General features: G+C 39.3%; 1 protein-coding gene across 2 annotated transcripts; it reads left to right on the forward strand.

Moving 5' to 3' along the window:
- The first annotated feature begins 5,666 nt into the window (after nucleotides 1-5,666).
- On the forward strand, nucleotides 5,667-9,025 carry LOC143856533 (uncharacterized). Of its 2 annotated transcripts, XM_077366785.1 has the most exons (4): nucleotides 5,673-5,765; nucleotides 5,876-5,944; nucleotides 6,173-6,322; nucleotides 8,655-9,025. In XM_077366785.1, exons 2-4 carry the CDS (start codon nucleotides 5,933-5,935, stop codon nucleotides 8,931-8,933), a joined length of 441 nt encoding a protein of 146 aa, XP_077222900.1. In that variant the 5' UTR covers nucleotides 5,673-5,765; nucleotides 5,876-5,932; the 3' UTR covers nucleotides 8,934-9,025. The 2 variants fall into 2 exon arrangements, with proteins under 2 accessions (XP_077222899.1, XP_077222900.1); XM_077366784.1 differs by having other exon boundaries at nucleotides 5,667-5,944.
- The last annotated feature ends 6,893 nt before the right edge of the window (nucleotides 9,026-15,918 follow it).

Below are 15,918 nucleotides of genomic sequence, written 5' to 3' on the forward strand. Positions count from 1 at the left end.
TCGGGTTGAACCCAACCCGAGTTGCTCCCCTACGTCGTATGATTCAAAAGACTAAAATGCTCTCTCCTTCTCTAATTTTTCCTACTTTTTTCAACGCGACCATCACTGCAACTTGAAAGAGGAGGAATAGGAAGGGGAAGAAGAAGAGGAGAGAGAAGAAAAATAAGAAGACGAAGACGAAGAAAAAGAAAAAGAAAAGAGGAGGAAGAAGGAAACAAAAGAATTGATGCCAAAAAATGGAAGGCACCAAAACAATGAAAAAAAAAGAGGAAGGAAAAAGAAGAAATGACGCTATAACAACGTAAAAGAAGTGTAAGAAGAACGAAAAAAGAATAATCAATGCCGAAAAAATAGAAGACACCGAATAAAAGAAAAAAAGAGGAAGAAGGAAAAGTTGGGGTCAAGTAAGAAAAGTTGGATTCTTGTGGAGAAAAGTTTGAGTCAAGTAGGAAAACTTCGGGTCGTATCGAGAAAAGTTTGGGTCGTGCTCAGAAAATTCGATTCGAGTAGGAAAAGTTGAGATTGAGTAGGAAGAAGTCACGATATGAGCTGAACTTTTCCCAAAACGATCTGAACTTTTCTCGACACAACCCAAATTTTGACTACTCAACCCTAAGTTTCCCGACAAGACCCCAATGCTTCCTAACATGACCCAAACTTTTCCCGACTTCCCCAAACTTTTCCTTCTTTTATTTTTTATTTTTTCGGTGTCTTCCATTTTTTAGACACTGATTCTTCTTTTCTCCTTCCTCTTCTTCTTCCTCTTCTTTTCCATGTTTCTGGCACCTTCCATTATCTTCGGTGGCGATTCTTCTTTTGCCTTCTTCTTCCTCTTGCTTTCTCCCTCTTCTTTTTTTTCCTCTTCCTTCTCTTCCAAGTTGCAGCAATGGTCGTTGGCGGTAATGGAGATGAAAAAATACAAAAAAATATTGAAGGAGAAGAAAGCCTTTTGGTCCTTTCCATCGTATGATGCTACTATTCAGTGCAAACAATTTACACCACCAACCAACCAATATTTCAGAAATATAACACAATATTTTCATAAACTAATAGAAGAAAAAGAAATGCAATAGAGATAGAAGAAGTTGGCAACAATACAAATGAGGTTAGGGAAGTGATATGTGTGCCCCCTTTTCTACTAGGGCCGGCCAGACAGCTGCAGTCTTATCTATGACTACAGAGGGGCTGATGAATTTCACATGGGAAGGATTCAAGAGACCCGATTGCCACATACATTGCATTCGGCTATCCCATGTAAAGAAAAGGGGGTGTATTTTTCATTTCCCATGAGGTTATTGGTTTATGGATTTATGCATCGGGACTCAGAGAGAGTATAAAGGGAATAAAGCATTCAAAAAATTCAGGAACTTCAAGGGTACTTTAGAGAGTAGAAAAGTACAGAATGCGGGCAATGATTGCAAACAACTACACTATGTGGGTAATTTTGGACTTAAGTTCAAAACACGCACGAATCTTGAAAAAGTGGAGTAACAAAGACCCTTTTGCCCTTTCTGATACCATCAGAGCCCAGCCTCAATCGTTCTCTCTGCAGTCCTATTTTGAAAATTTTATTATTTCTTACTATCTCTTACGACTAGCATTTAATATATATCGATTCCCTTCAGGTCCTGGCCCTCTAATGAAAACCCTACCTTTAAGAACAGCTATGTTATTAGTTATACTGGCAACGTTCCTTGATCTGTCGCTGCCAACCAACGGAACCCTAGAACTAAGAACGGTAGCATTCTTAGGTATATTGCCATCGTCTCTTCCACTTGATCCGAGTTGATTAAGATATATAGTCAGTCAGTAGATCAGAAATAACAACGTTATTAAATATACCACCAGCTTTTTTCCCACTCTAACCGTTATATCCACTAATCGAACCATCGTTGATTAATTGATCACCCTAATAAGAAACAACAACATTATTAAATATATCACCATCATTTTTCCCACTCGAACCATTATATCCACTAATCGAACCATCGTTGATTAAGGTGGTCGATCTCCCCCATCAGAAACGACGACGTTATTAAATATACCGCCATCATTTTTCCCACTCGAACCGCTATATTCACTAATCGAACCATCGTTGATTAAGGTGGTCAATCGCCCTAATCATAAATGGCAACGTTATTAAATATACCGCATGCATTTTTCCCACTAGAACTTTTATATCCACTAATCAAACAATCGTTTATTAAGGTAGTCAAACCAATATTTTTCCTACTCTATGAAGAACAACGTCTGTCTCTTATAGAGGCGAGCTATACGTTGAGGTGTACTCCTGTGCAACAAATCCGAGGAGGCTATCTGGACTCTGATGGTGCCAGGAAGGGCAAAAGAGTCTTTATTCCTCCTCTTTTCCAAGATCCGTGCGTGTTTTGAACTAAAGTCCAAAACTACCCGCATATCGTAGTTGTTTGCAATCATTGCCTGCATTCCATACTTTTCTCTTGAGAGAGAGAGAGAGAGAGGTTACATGGAATAAAGCATTGAGAAAATTCAGGAACTTCACAAGGGTAATTTTGTCTTTATATTTAGAGTGGCATATTACTGCTGTTATTTCTTTCTTTCTTGTACAAAATATGCAAAGGAAATGAGATCCATACTCTCTGTATCTTGTATCTTACAATGACACTATACTTTATTAAAGTCTTTCTTGGTTGGTTGTTGAGAGCATTACTAAATCTCAGTAATTGTAACATCCTTTATAAAGCTGATCATATTCTATTGCTTTTTTCCCTTGCTTACTGAAGTTCCTATTTAAATATAAATGAAGATGATTGCACTTCAGTTCTCGAATCATCAACAATCACTAATGGAGGTAGATCTCTTATCCTACAGAGATGGACACCGGGATGTGCCTTGGAACGACTAAAGCTTTCTACAATCCCCATTTGGGCAAGATTCCCAGGACTTCACCTACAGTTCTGGACAAGAAGAGGTCTCAGCAAGATACCTATCTCAATCGAATGAGCTTTGTATATGGACACCCCAACGACTAAAGGATCCAGACCATAGTTACTAGGGTGGGAAACGAATTCGGGAAACGGAAACGGGAAACGCATGAAAAAAAGGGAAACGAGAAATGAAAAAACGATAGAAAATCGTATGAGAAACATCTTTAGAAACACGAAACGCATTAGAAGCGTTTCGGAAGCGGTAGAAAATACACACATGAAACACAAGGAAAACACGAAATATGTGCTTTTGTAGATTTAAACACGAAAAATATTTCTCCAAATTTTTTTTTATCATGTTTCGGAAACGTTTCTGAACGCGTTTCCCGCATTTTATGGGAAACGAGTTTCCCACCCATGAGAAACGTGTTTTAGGGGAAACGGGTTTTCCACCTGCCCAAGGAGTTTCCGGCAACTATGATCCAGACTTATCTATGCCAGAGTATGTGTGGATGTAAATGCTAACAAAGATCTCTCAAACATTCTCCACATACAAACTCCCACCGGACCTCTTCTGCAAGTCGTGTAGTATGACCGGAAGCCTCAGTCGTGCAAACATTGTAAGGACCTCAGTCATTCAACTGATAAATGTCCATTGATCCCCAACAATCAAGGAAAGAGCATTAGCAAGATCCCCAAGCCGGAGTGGGTCCAAGCTCAAAGAGAGGGAGGCATGCAAAATAAAGGCACTCAACAATATACCTCACAAGAGATCTTAACAGAGGAGAAGGTTCAAGCTATTGGAAGTGAAGAGCAACTGGAAAAGTGGAGGATATCATCACGGAAAATACATTCAGTATTCTTAAGAACTTGGATCAGGAAGAGAATGCCCAAAGCTTACAGCCTAATACGCATGAAAATTTGCAGGTAATTCACCAAGCTTTGGAAGGAAACTCTGGAAAATATCACATCCTACCTAGGGCCTCACATTACTCTGAAGAATTGTTACTCAACTTTAGACCAATTGGAGGAAGCAGAAGGTGAAAGTAACTATGCCCAATCCCCCTGCCCCGGAATAGAGGCCCAAGACTTTGCCATGAATGTTGGCAAAGAATGGAATGAGGAGACATACTCGGATGAAGAAATTGAAGATGAATCAGACAGGGATGGAAACCATTCATCTGAAACAATCGAACAGAGTACCTGGAAGAAAGTCGGGATGAAAAATCAGAAAACCCCTTCAGTACTCATCAACGGATACCACAGAAGGTTCCAAAAAAGCTTGAAGGAAGAACGTAACATGGGCAGATGCCAACATCTAGTCAATTTAATCCCAGTGGCCGGAGCAAGAGGACAATGGAAAAGAGGATCCATAATTGGAGGAAACCAACGAATTGTTGGCGAATTTTGTTAAGAAATCTTAGGAATTTCTGTTAATGTTAATTAATATAAATCTAATCTATCAAAATAGTAAAAATAAATTACTAAGAGAAAGGTTAGAAATAGCCTGTGTAATGGATCGAGGCACATCGGAAATGACACTCTCTTTAGAGTCAAAATCACCCCCGTCTGCACTGGGTTAACCGGCGTTTATCTCCCAAGATTCAACCATCCTTCAAGATCTCGTCCCTGCAGGGAATTGATCCCATGAACTCGTTATCGCCCATATCGCGAAATAGCAATAAAATAGATGTTGTAAAAATCCAAATGAAAAATCCCTGTAGGGTTTTTCTTTTTCTTTTTCCTAACAAAGAAGATGGTGCATCCTCGGAAGAAAAATAGATATGGGAGAGGAAGAAAACATTCAAGAGAGACTTTTATAGATGGAAGTAATGAAATAGTTAATATAGGAAAAGAATCCCTAAATTATCTCTAACTCCCTTTCTGTTTTACACCACACTCTCTCTAACGTCTACAAATCCCCTAAAATCTCTCCCACTAACCAAAACCGTTTCACAACATTATTTCCAAAATATAAGGAAAGTTAAAATAAAAATAAAAATAATTAAAAGCCTTTAAAATTTCTAAATCAGTTGCAACATGAATCATAACATAGAGTCCCACAGAAAACTCGGCCAAGGCGCTCCCAAAGACCCAATATACTTCCGTCAAGTTAGTCGATTATGTAACTCATAGGTATTGAGCAGTTTGATTTCCTAGGCTAGAGGTCCTCTTTCCTGAGTTATGGATCTCCCTTACTCATGTATTTCGAGTTAGGGTGGCGTATTGCTCTCACGAATGTATCTTTTCTCTCTTTATCAAATAAACCGGTAGGGTCCCACTAAAACCCACACACACGTACAACAAACAAAAAAAATAAACAAACTGAGGAAGCAGTGTATAAATGGAAGTGCATGTATTGATTGGTTACTCTTTTCTTTCCTCCCTCTTTTTTTATGTGGAACATGTTAAAGTATAAAAGATAAATAACGCCTTTCTCTAACAGCTTAAGCTATTGGAGAAGTTGGTAAGTTAACATGGTATCAGAGCCAAAGGTCTCGAGTTCAAACCTCCCGGATAGCAAAAATCCACATGCGATGGTCGGCCCAAAGTGGGACCACATGTGCCACGTGTTTGCCAAGTGGGCCACATGTGCGGGGGAGTGTTAAAGTATAAAAGATAAATAACGCCTTTCTCTAACAGCTTAAGCTATTGGAGAAGTTGGTAAGCTAAGAGAACACTCCCTCCCCTCTATTTATGCTTAAAAAAAGCACACACTCTCTCTCTCTCTCTCTCGTTTTCTTTCTATTTTTCTTTCCTGTTTTCTTTCCATTGTTTTTGCTACAGATACTCTATGACAAAAAAGAACCCATTAGTCTCTCTCTCTCTCTCTCTCTCTCTCTCTCTCTCTCTTCCTTGGTAAGGTGCCTTTGTTTTCTTCTTCAAGAACCCATTCTCTTCGACTCTTCACTGAAGTTCTGTTAAATCAAACACCTCATTAAATGACTCTTCCTTTTTTATGTTTGAAGTGACTTTGCTCCGTGTTTCTCACTGACCAATCAGCCTAAGTGGTACTACCTAGAGCAATGGCTCAACAGGTATTTGTTTTCTTCTTCTTCTTCTTCTTCTTCTTTTTTTTTTTGGTTTTCTTCCCAAAATTTTCTCAAGTTTGATTAGGTGCTTCTCTCATAAAATGCCCAAGTAGGTCTCTGTATCGATTTTCCATTGTTCTTGCTTTCATTAAATAGTTTTTTCTTCCTTTTCTGTTTTCTTTTTTTCATGGTGGTATATTTAGTTCTTTATTGTTTAATTGATTTTAATAACAGGAAGAAGGATGGCCTCTAGGTCTGCAGCCCTTGAACATTAGGGTTGGGCTGATCAGAAACCATGACTTTTCTGGATCCATTTCCTTTAGCTCTTTTATCACTGGCTCTCCAAGTTCTTTCTCTGATTCATCATCAAACTTAGACACAGAGGTTAGAGAAAAATAAGACACCCATGATAATATTCTTTGCTTTTTCCATTATTTGTTTTTAAAATTTTTTATTTTAGATGTTTATTTTTAAATGCTTGTGTTAGGATCTAGATATAAAAACATGCAAATTACTAGAACAGAAAACTATTTTCCTTTTTATATGGCTCATCTTTTTATAAATGAAAAAAAAAAAAAAATTTGCCAATTTTTTGTTTGTTTTCTCAATGATGCAAAATATTAGAACAGAAAACTATTTTTCTTTCTATATGACTCATCTTTTCATAAATGAAATAGAAAAATTGCCAGTTATTTTGTTTGTTTTCTAAATGCTTGTGTTAGGATCTAGATATAAAATGATGCAAAATATTAGAACAGAAAACTATTTTTCTTTCTATATGACATCTTTTCATAAATGACATAGAAAAATTGCCAGTTATTTTGTTTGTTTTCTCAATGCTTTTGTTAGGATCTAGATATAAAAGGATATGCAATTTACTAGAACAGAAAACTATTTTTGTTTTCGTATGGCTAAGATTTTCATAAATGAGAAAGAAAAATTGCCAGTTATTTTGCTTGAGATTTTCATAGATGGCTAAGATTTTCATAAATGCAGTTTATCTGACCCAGCTGCATTGGGTCTAAATCTTGTTTCATTATATTTGTTTCTCTTTATTCATCTACTGAAGTTGGGTAAATTTTTTTCTTTTCAAGTTCTAAAATATTGAAACCACTTTATTCTTCCACAGGGTGTTAACATGATGATGCCTGTACCTTTTCTTCTTACTTCCTTAAAAGCCTCTGAGTAATCAATCAAGTAATATGCCATGCTTCTAAAGTTATCTGAACTTTCCCTTTATTCTTCTACTAAAATAATTGAAGGTCTCAGTTGCTTCTTCTTCTTTTTTTTAAAGTTAATCCAGATAGTCCCAAATCCATCAATTACAATGACATGTTCTTATGCTCCCCCACTGCTAAGAAACTCAATGCATGGAGTTAGAGAAACCAAAATATATGTATTGATGAATAGTGGGGACTCAATTGGTTACATGATAAACTTTAGGCCCTATTTGGATTGCAGGAATTTTCTGAAAATGTTTGGAAAGGAAAAGTATTTCTGAAAGTTCCTACTATTTTACACACACACATAAAAACAACAACAGATGACTTGAACCAACCCAATTCAATTTTTATTTAGAGGGACCTTCAATTTATGATGATATCTAAATTAACCATAATCATATTATTTCCCTCTAAATTGAGGAAAGAAGAAATTTTCCAGAAAAAAATTGTCACAAATATTTTTCTTGCTAACCGGAGGGAGAAATAATTTTGGGATGTTATGTATTTCATGGCTCAATGTTTGTATTGCAGTTTAATTGAAATGTGGAAGTAAACATATGACTCACTCAAATTGTGTTGATTACATGAGAGCTTAGGGCTAAGATGAGCTTTGGATGTCCTATATATATTATTACAGCACTTGCGGTGATATTTTTTCAATATTACTATTTGACTGCAATGTGGGGACTTAAGCTATAGATTTCATCACTCATTGTTTGTCCTTTATCACTGTTCAATTGCAGTTTTTAACTAACATTTCTTTGAACAGTGGTATTTAACCAAACATTTGACTCACTTATATGCTATTGATTACATGAGAGCTTAGGGCTAAGTTAAGTTTTGGATGTTCTATATATTTCAATAGGGATTTGCTTGGGACTTTCACAGAAACGTATTTTGCGGCTGACTGTTGCAATAGAGAGCAGCCACATAGGCTCACTTTTCAGAAGATTTTGTTTTATTCATTTATTCATCTGAGGTGTCTGCTCTCACATGCAACAGCCAGCCACAAAATTCCTTCTTGCGAAAGTCCCTAGCAAATCCGATTTCAATAATTTCAGTGATGTTTGTCTATTCTTGCCATTTGATTGCAATGTGAAGGTGAACATTTGAAGCTAAAGCTCTGTTTCTTTCGACGTAAAACGGGTGTAAAACAAATTTTACACACCACCCATTTTATGTCGAAAGAAATGGGTGTAAAATTTGTTTTACACTATATATATTTCAATAATTGGACTGATGTTTGTCTAATATTACCATTAGATTGCAATGTTAAGGTGAACATTTGAAACTAAAGCTCAGTTTCTTTCAACGTAAAATGGGTGCAAAACAAATTTTTACACCCCACCCATTTTACGTTGAAAGAAATGGGTGCAAAATTTGTTTTACACCCATTTTACGTCGAAAGAAACAGAGCCTGCTGAGTTTTGGATGCTAGGCTTTCAACACAACTTCTAGTGTTTTACCCAATTAACACTAGTAATCGATTCCAGTCTACCGGGTCTTTCTTTCATGACAAGAGCATCACACTTGGGAACCTTATCGGTGTTTCTAGCATTCTAGAGCTCACCAGAAGAACGGTTAGGGGAAGAAAACCCGTAACAAATGACGCGAAGAAAAGCTACAGATCCAAGAAATGGTTCTCTCTATGCGCTAAAGCTCGTGTTAACAGTGAAAGTCCCAACAATCGTCCATCCTTGGGCCATTTTCTTGAAGTAGAGAGAAGAGCTGCTAGGGTCTACATGAGGAATCACAACTCTATGGGTCTCTGAATCTAACTTGCTGTTTGTGGATAGCTATGTTAGTCCTCCTCAACTTGGTGTTGATGTTCAGCAGTATTGGGTGGCCTCCATGATTTGGATCAGAAGTTGAGCAAAAGACCCAACAGAGATGTAATCCAGCCAATGGCTATAGAGTTCCAATTCTATTTTCATGTGTATGGTCAGTCCCCCAATTGAAGGATCATCACACCCTCGGGAAATTTCATGCGTCTGTTTTTTGAATTTTCATCGAGTACGAGTGAATAAAGATTCCTTCTTTAGTAGGTAAGCTGGGACCTACGACCTCTAGGTTGAGAGACAAAGTCTCAACCAGTGAGCTACATTCCCAACCCCCTAATTGTACTTCAAACTTCAAATAGGTAGGACAACACGACTGCTTTGTTGAGCCAAATTGGAGTCCATCTTTGCTTTTCTATAGTTTAAAATGGAGTCCATCTTTCCTTAAAACTAGTCCATCTCTTTTATACTAGGGAGTTTTCTCATTTAATTGAAGCAAACCTTACATAGAAATTCCTTTAGGCCCTGTTTGGATTGCATGAAAAACATTTCTGGGAGATATTTTTTTCTTTGGAATTTTTCTGTATAGATATAAAGAAAAATAGTATGGTTACGACTTATTTAGAGGGATCTCTTCACAAATTGAAGATCCCTCTAAATAAAAGTTGAATCAAGCTGGTTCAATTTCTTTTCAATGTGTAATCAAACAATGGAAAAACCAGAAATTTTGTAAAAGTTTTTTATTCTTTCTAAACTTTTCGGAAAATTCGTGCAATAGAAATATTGCCTTAGGGGGTTAGAAAATTCTGACTTCTGCATTTTAAATTTTCTTAGTTGGTCAAAGTTTTTTTTTCTTAACTGAGAATTTATCTAGGGATTGATGTTGGCAGCTTAAGTTTTAATAAGACAAAGAGATAGACGAGGGGTGTTGAAAAAATCCGCTAGGCAAATCTGATTCCATCGTGCACAAATTAATGAAAAAGAGAAGAGTAAGCAAGCCACTACATGAACACCAAGATTTATGTGGTTCGGCCAAGCCTACTCCACGGGTGAGAACACGATCTTCCACTATGAGAAAAAAATAATATACAAGGATTACAATGGATTTAATCCAAAACCCAAAACCCGAAACCCGCAACCCTTTCCTTGCTTCTCAAACCCAAGACTGATTACAAGAGTAAACAGAGAAAAACCCATATGAGAAAAAAACAATATACAAGGATTACAATGGATTTAATCCAAAACCCGCAACCCTTTCCTTGCTTCTCAAACCTAAGACTGTTCACAAGAGTAACCCGAGAAAACCCCACAAGAGAAAACCTAAGAAAAAAAATCCCAAGAGAAAGCTCTAAGAGGAACCCAAGAATAACCCAAAGAACAAACCTCTCTCTCTCTCTCTCTCTCTCTCTCTCTCTCTCTCTCTCCTACATAGCTGACATGATTGTGCACAAATTAATGAAAAGATAAAAGCAAGCCAGCCACCACATTAACACCAAGATTTACGTGGTTTGGCCAAGCCTACTCCACGGGTGAGAAACAAGATCTTCCACTACGAGAAAAAAACAATATACAAGGAATACAATGGATTTAATCCAAAACCCAAAACCAGCGACCCTTTCCTTGCTTCTCAAACCCAAGATTGTTCACAAGAGTAACCTGAGAAAGACCCACAAGAGAGAACCCAAGGAAAAAAATCCTAAGAAAAATCCCAAGAGAAAGCTCCAAGAGGAACCTAAGAAAAACCCAAAGAACAAACTCTCTCTCTCTCTCTCTCTCTCTCTCTCTCTCTCTCTCTCTCTCTCACACACACACACACACACACACACATGCGCGGGCACACACACAGGTAGCCGACACACCCAAGCCTCTCACGTTGTAGCTGTGAGAAAGAGGATCTTGCCCAAAACCTCTTCCCGTAATCACCCACGTCCCTCTCGTTTTTTTGGAGAAACCCAAAAAGGAATAACCTAATTTCTGTTTTCCACTACAAGGCAAGTGGCTGGAAAAATAAGGCAACTTTCCCACTGTTACCATGGGAAACAAGGCAACATTCCCAACAATCTTTACTTTGGCTTGTTTCCGAGCCACCTGAAGAGTTTCTGTTGATATTGCCACCGGTCCGCTATCGCCGAAAACCACCACTGGCCTTCTGAAGTACCACTTACATACCCTCGAATCACCTTGGTTCTGACTCCTCCCGAGTCGATCAACATGGCCAATGCGCATGAGTAGCTGCCAACGTGATGACTCACCGACTCACCTAGTCAACCTTAGAGAGGGATATCGAACCATCATCTCCAACACATGTATTGTCATACTCTCACCATCGTCTGCAACCTGAAAACGTGTATGCACCAACTTCGAAAGAGACCTTGCGTGTGCGCACACTTCTCACCTTTCATCATAACTGTACAACCGAGTGTGATTTTCATGGCTTCTGCACAACTGATTTTCCTATGCATTGCAGCCAACATAAGGGGAGTCCCCCAACAGCAAACAGATACAAATTACCAGCTCCCCCCACCCCCCCACCCCCAACAAAAAAAAAATCACAATCTCTCACCTGTTTATGATGATTCAAAACATCTGGATGAACAAATCGATCCAAAATCATGGAAAGTACCTGCGACCCATCAAACAAAAGCCCTCAAAACTCAAAACCCATAACCCAAAAACCAATCACCGAAATCATTAAAAAAGAACAACTCAAAAGAACCCACAAAAGAATACAAAAAACCCACCTCGATCCGGCCATTTGAAGCGGCAATATGCAGAGCAGAAAGCCTACATACACCGTACTCTGGTGTAAAATGGTTGGCTCTCTCTCTCTCTCCAAGAGATTGAACCTTCTCCAAATCTCCCAACTGGGCAACCACAAATGGTTGGCTCTCTCTCTCTCTCTCTCTCTCTCTCTCTCTCTCTCTGAGATTGAACTTCCTCCAAATCTCCCACCTGGGCAACCACAAAGAGCCCATTTTCTTGGGTCCCCATGCAACTCAATCCCTTACCCATCACTCCACAATGCGCACTTCACCACCGGGCGGCGCACCACCTTATTAGCAGGTTTTGTTTTATTCATTTAATTCAGCTGAGGTGGCTGTTGTCTACTGCAAAAGTGACCTGTGAAATGGCTTTTCACAAAATTTCCTAGCAAATCCCTTTTTCTTTGGATGCATATCCAGGAAGTACTGGAATAAGAAGTCAAAAGGGAGGACACAAGAATTGGATGTGTCTAGAATTACCTCTTGGTGAAGAGTGGAATAGAGTTACAAGTGTTTGGTAGGAGATAGGCTCAAGAGTAAAGGAAAAAAGTAGGGGTGTCATTATCAACATAGAGTGAAGAGAGAGAAAGAGAGAAAAAAATATAATTCCTAAGATCTTTTAGCCAAAATTTATAGAATTTTATTTGAATGTTAGAAGGGGGGCATGAATGCCACATGACCAGACATCCAATAATTACTTTGAAAATATGTCTCAAAGTCTCATGTGAATTCTATACAAAATTGGCAACCAAACAAAGAAGGGAAGTGACATATCTGCCCCTTTTGATTACTTGGGACACCAGCAGCAGTGTACGTGGCAATCAGCCCCATTGAATCCTTCTGATGTGAAGGATTTAGTGCTATTATAGGACCTACTTGCCCACGTCTCTTCACACTGTACCTTCCTTGATCTTTGGATCAAGGCTATTACAGGACAACCATGGAAACCGACTGTCACGGATTCATCAAGGCACGCCTCAAGTGTCAGCGCTCTCCAACCTGCTTCACCAGTCCCCTGTTAGTAAGGGCGGAGCTACACATGTTGAAGCGTGGGGGAGGAGCCCAAACATCCTTAAGAACCAAGAGCTCGGCCTACCTAGAAAAGCGATTCAAAAGAAACCCACATCCAGATTTGCTCAGAAGTTTGAATTCGAGCAGGGCAGGCATTGCTTGGTTCCCGACTGGGTCTGGGGCGAGCCTTATGTGATAGGGGTGAATTCTTGCATCTTTTCATAAAACCACTTAACAATTCAACATTCGTACTCCCCAAAGTGAGATATTCTCTAGCAGTTGGCCTATTCAATGTTGACTACGGGTTCTCAACAACTCCTTATATTATAGCCCGCTGCATGTCCCTACCCATGGCATGATCTTGCCCTTTTAATCCTCACCCATTTTCCCACCAAACATAGACCAGTGGAAGCCTCAACAAGAAACCAATGAACCACTCCAAAGAGAGATCTATTTGCAAGAAGATAGTTTTGTAATCCTTTGGCTAAAACAAGTATTTATTACCTTTTATGAAGTATATTCAAAACAGCTCTTTTGATTAGCAGTTGATAGCCTGTTGGGAATTGTAACAACCAATGAGAACCAACGAGAAACGTGTAAAATAAAGGAGTCCCAATATAAAAAAATGGGAGTGCTACCATCATTTCATTTTAAAAATGTCATCTTTTATCTATGAAAACAAGTTCTGATCAATTTTTAACTGTGCTTACAGTGGCCACAAGAATCATCAATTTCACTAATAATAAAAGATACTGAGATCAAGGATCAACCCTTTCAACAAAAGCCACCATGTTTTACATGGTGATCAAAGTTTTAACATAATGCCACAAAGAAATCCATAGTAGCTCCAGCCAGATAACTCAGAATCATGGTAAATTTTCAGCATAGTCTAATAAAAGAATAGCGTACGTACTAAAGATAACGATACAAGGTCGGAGTTTAGACCACTCACAGTAGTTCTACCTACAGAAAAGATCATGAAATAGGCGATCCGAATGGTACCCGAATCTATTTACCATCCCGAGTTTCCAGACACATTGCACTTCTGCTCGGGTAGAGGTTGCAACTCGGACCTCAGACTGATCAAAGAAGAGCAGGGAACATCTCGTTGAATCAGTAAGGACTTACTCTATCAAACAATGTAAGGAGTTACATGTGCTCTGGAGGTGATCATATATCTTTGTCCTTTGAAAAGCCTCTTGGGAGTCTGCTGATAACATTTGCATCCACTATGCTATAGTGCCTGGAAATTTCCTTGTGAACTAATCCTGCATATCTATCAACATGTTCTTCATATTTATTGTACAAAGCAGGAATTGTACTGGATAAGATGGTTCCTGTCACCCAAAGTTGTATTTGGAATCAGCACTCAAAACAGAGTAGGAAATGCATGTATAAAACATGTGTCCATGCGAGTAGGTGTTCCACAATGGCTTGAAATGATTGTTCGTGGAACTGCAACACACACCCCTTACTGCATCAGCATTTGTTTGAGAACACAGCCACATCATGCTTGCACTAGGGGTGCAACTCGGGCTGGGTTGGGTCGGGTTGAGGCCAATCCTAGCCCAACCTGAGATAGAATTCCCTAAACCCAAACCCAACCCAACCCAACCTGAGCCTCGGGTCAAGGAGGGTCAACTCTAACCCAACCCACCTCCAAATCTCTCAACCCTAATCCAACCCATGTAACCCGTTTCGGGTCAGGTCGAATCAGGTCAGGTTCAGGTTGGCCCAGGGCAAAAACAAACAAAAAAAAATACAAAAAACATAACCCTATGATTTTTTAAATGACGATAAAATTAGAGGAAGCCTTCAAGTTCCGATTGGGTTGGGTTGCCCAAGACCTCAACCTCAACCTAACCCAGAATTAAATCGGGTTGGCTTTATCAAACCCAAGGGAAATGCCAATCGAACCCAAGCCAAAATCGTGTTGAAACGGTGGGTTTGGGTTGAGCCCGACCCAAGTTGCATCCCTAGCTTACACATGCATGTTGGTGTTTCACAATGGTTTGAAGTATCTTCTTTCATACATGGCACCTCTGAGAAGCCATCGCCTCTTCAGTATAGGCTTCATGTAAGCCCAAGGGTTCCCATGGGTTAATCATTCACCTTATCTTCTTGTTTTGATTCTAGCAAACTAAATTGATTAGCATTTATGGACTGATGTGTTGCTTTGAGGTGTTGTGTTGTATACAGGAATTTCATGTCATAATCGCCATTACACAACTCTTCACAACACATGGCTTGTGGATCAAGAGACAAAGGAACAAAGAGCTTGCACTTACATTGGAGTCATCACCATTTGGAGAAGACCAAATCAATGAGCTCAAGATGAAGATCCCACAAGTTCCCCAACAAGTGTCAAGAAGGAGCTTGGAGTTGAACATGCCATGGTGACACCCCATGCACCTCACAACTAGTAGTGAAGATTGGAGGATGTCACAAGAGCAAGACAAGTTGAAGATGTTCACCTCAAGCTAAAGAAGTCCAAGGAAGTGCAAAGGAGCAAATACATTCCAAGAAGACTCAACGGTATCATTTTTAGAATGTATTTAGAGTCCTCTTGAAATTTTGTAAAATGCACTTTCAATAGGCTTTCAAATGGTTTTCATACTTAACTTTTCACATCTTTGAAAACCATACACACACTCAAAAATGTGTTTGAAAACTTAGGACTTATGCCCAAAGACCATGGCCCAAAAACCCCTAAGCTTTAAAGTAAAAATAAAATTTTTACCAAGGCCGGTCGACTGGGCGTATCCCAGGCGATCGCGGCAGGTAGCTGAAAATCCAGCACTTGCTGAATTTTATCGGGCCGGTCGACCGGGTCAAGCAGGGCGACCGTGGAAGTGTCCCTGGAACGCTAAGAACAATCTGTCATGGGTTTGGGCGGACGACCGCCGTGGGTTGGTCGACCGGGATAGGTTTTATGAGCCGAATTTTTGAGCAAACAGGTAGCCATCGCCGGGCGACCGTCATTAGGGCTGGTCGACCGCAACGGTAAGAAATTTTAAAATATAAAAGGGCCCCCGATAGGGGCAGGCAACCGCGATGGCTCGGTCGACCGCCGCAGTCGAGCAAACTAGCCGTTGGGGTGTTTTCTGCTTGACTTTTTCAAGCCAGTTTTTTACGATTTTACCCCCAAACGGTCATATTTTCAAATACCTTATATATACATCATTAAAACCTATTTAAACAAGTTT

The sequence above is a fragment of the Tasmannia lanceolata genome, unplaced genomic scaffold (genome assembly GCF_043159265.1).
Source record: "Tasmannia lanceolata isolate RefF3 unplaced genomic scaffold, GAP_Taslan_0.1 ptg000023l, whole genome shotgun sequence".
Lineage (NCBI taxonomy): Eukaryota > Viridiplantae > Streptophyta > Magnoliopsida > Canellales > Winteraceae > Tasmannia > Tasmannia lanceolata.

Coding starts and splice junctions, on each gene's coding strand:
- LOC143856533 (XM_077366784.1), top strand. Junction 6,323..8,654: donor CATCAAACTTAGACACAGAG/GTTAGAGAAAAA, acceptor AATCGATTCCAG/TCTACCGGGTCTTTCTTTCA.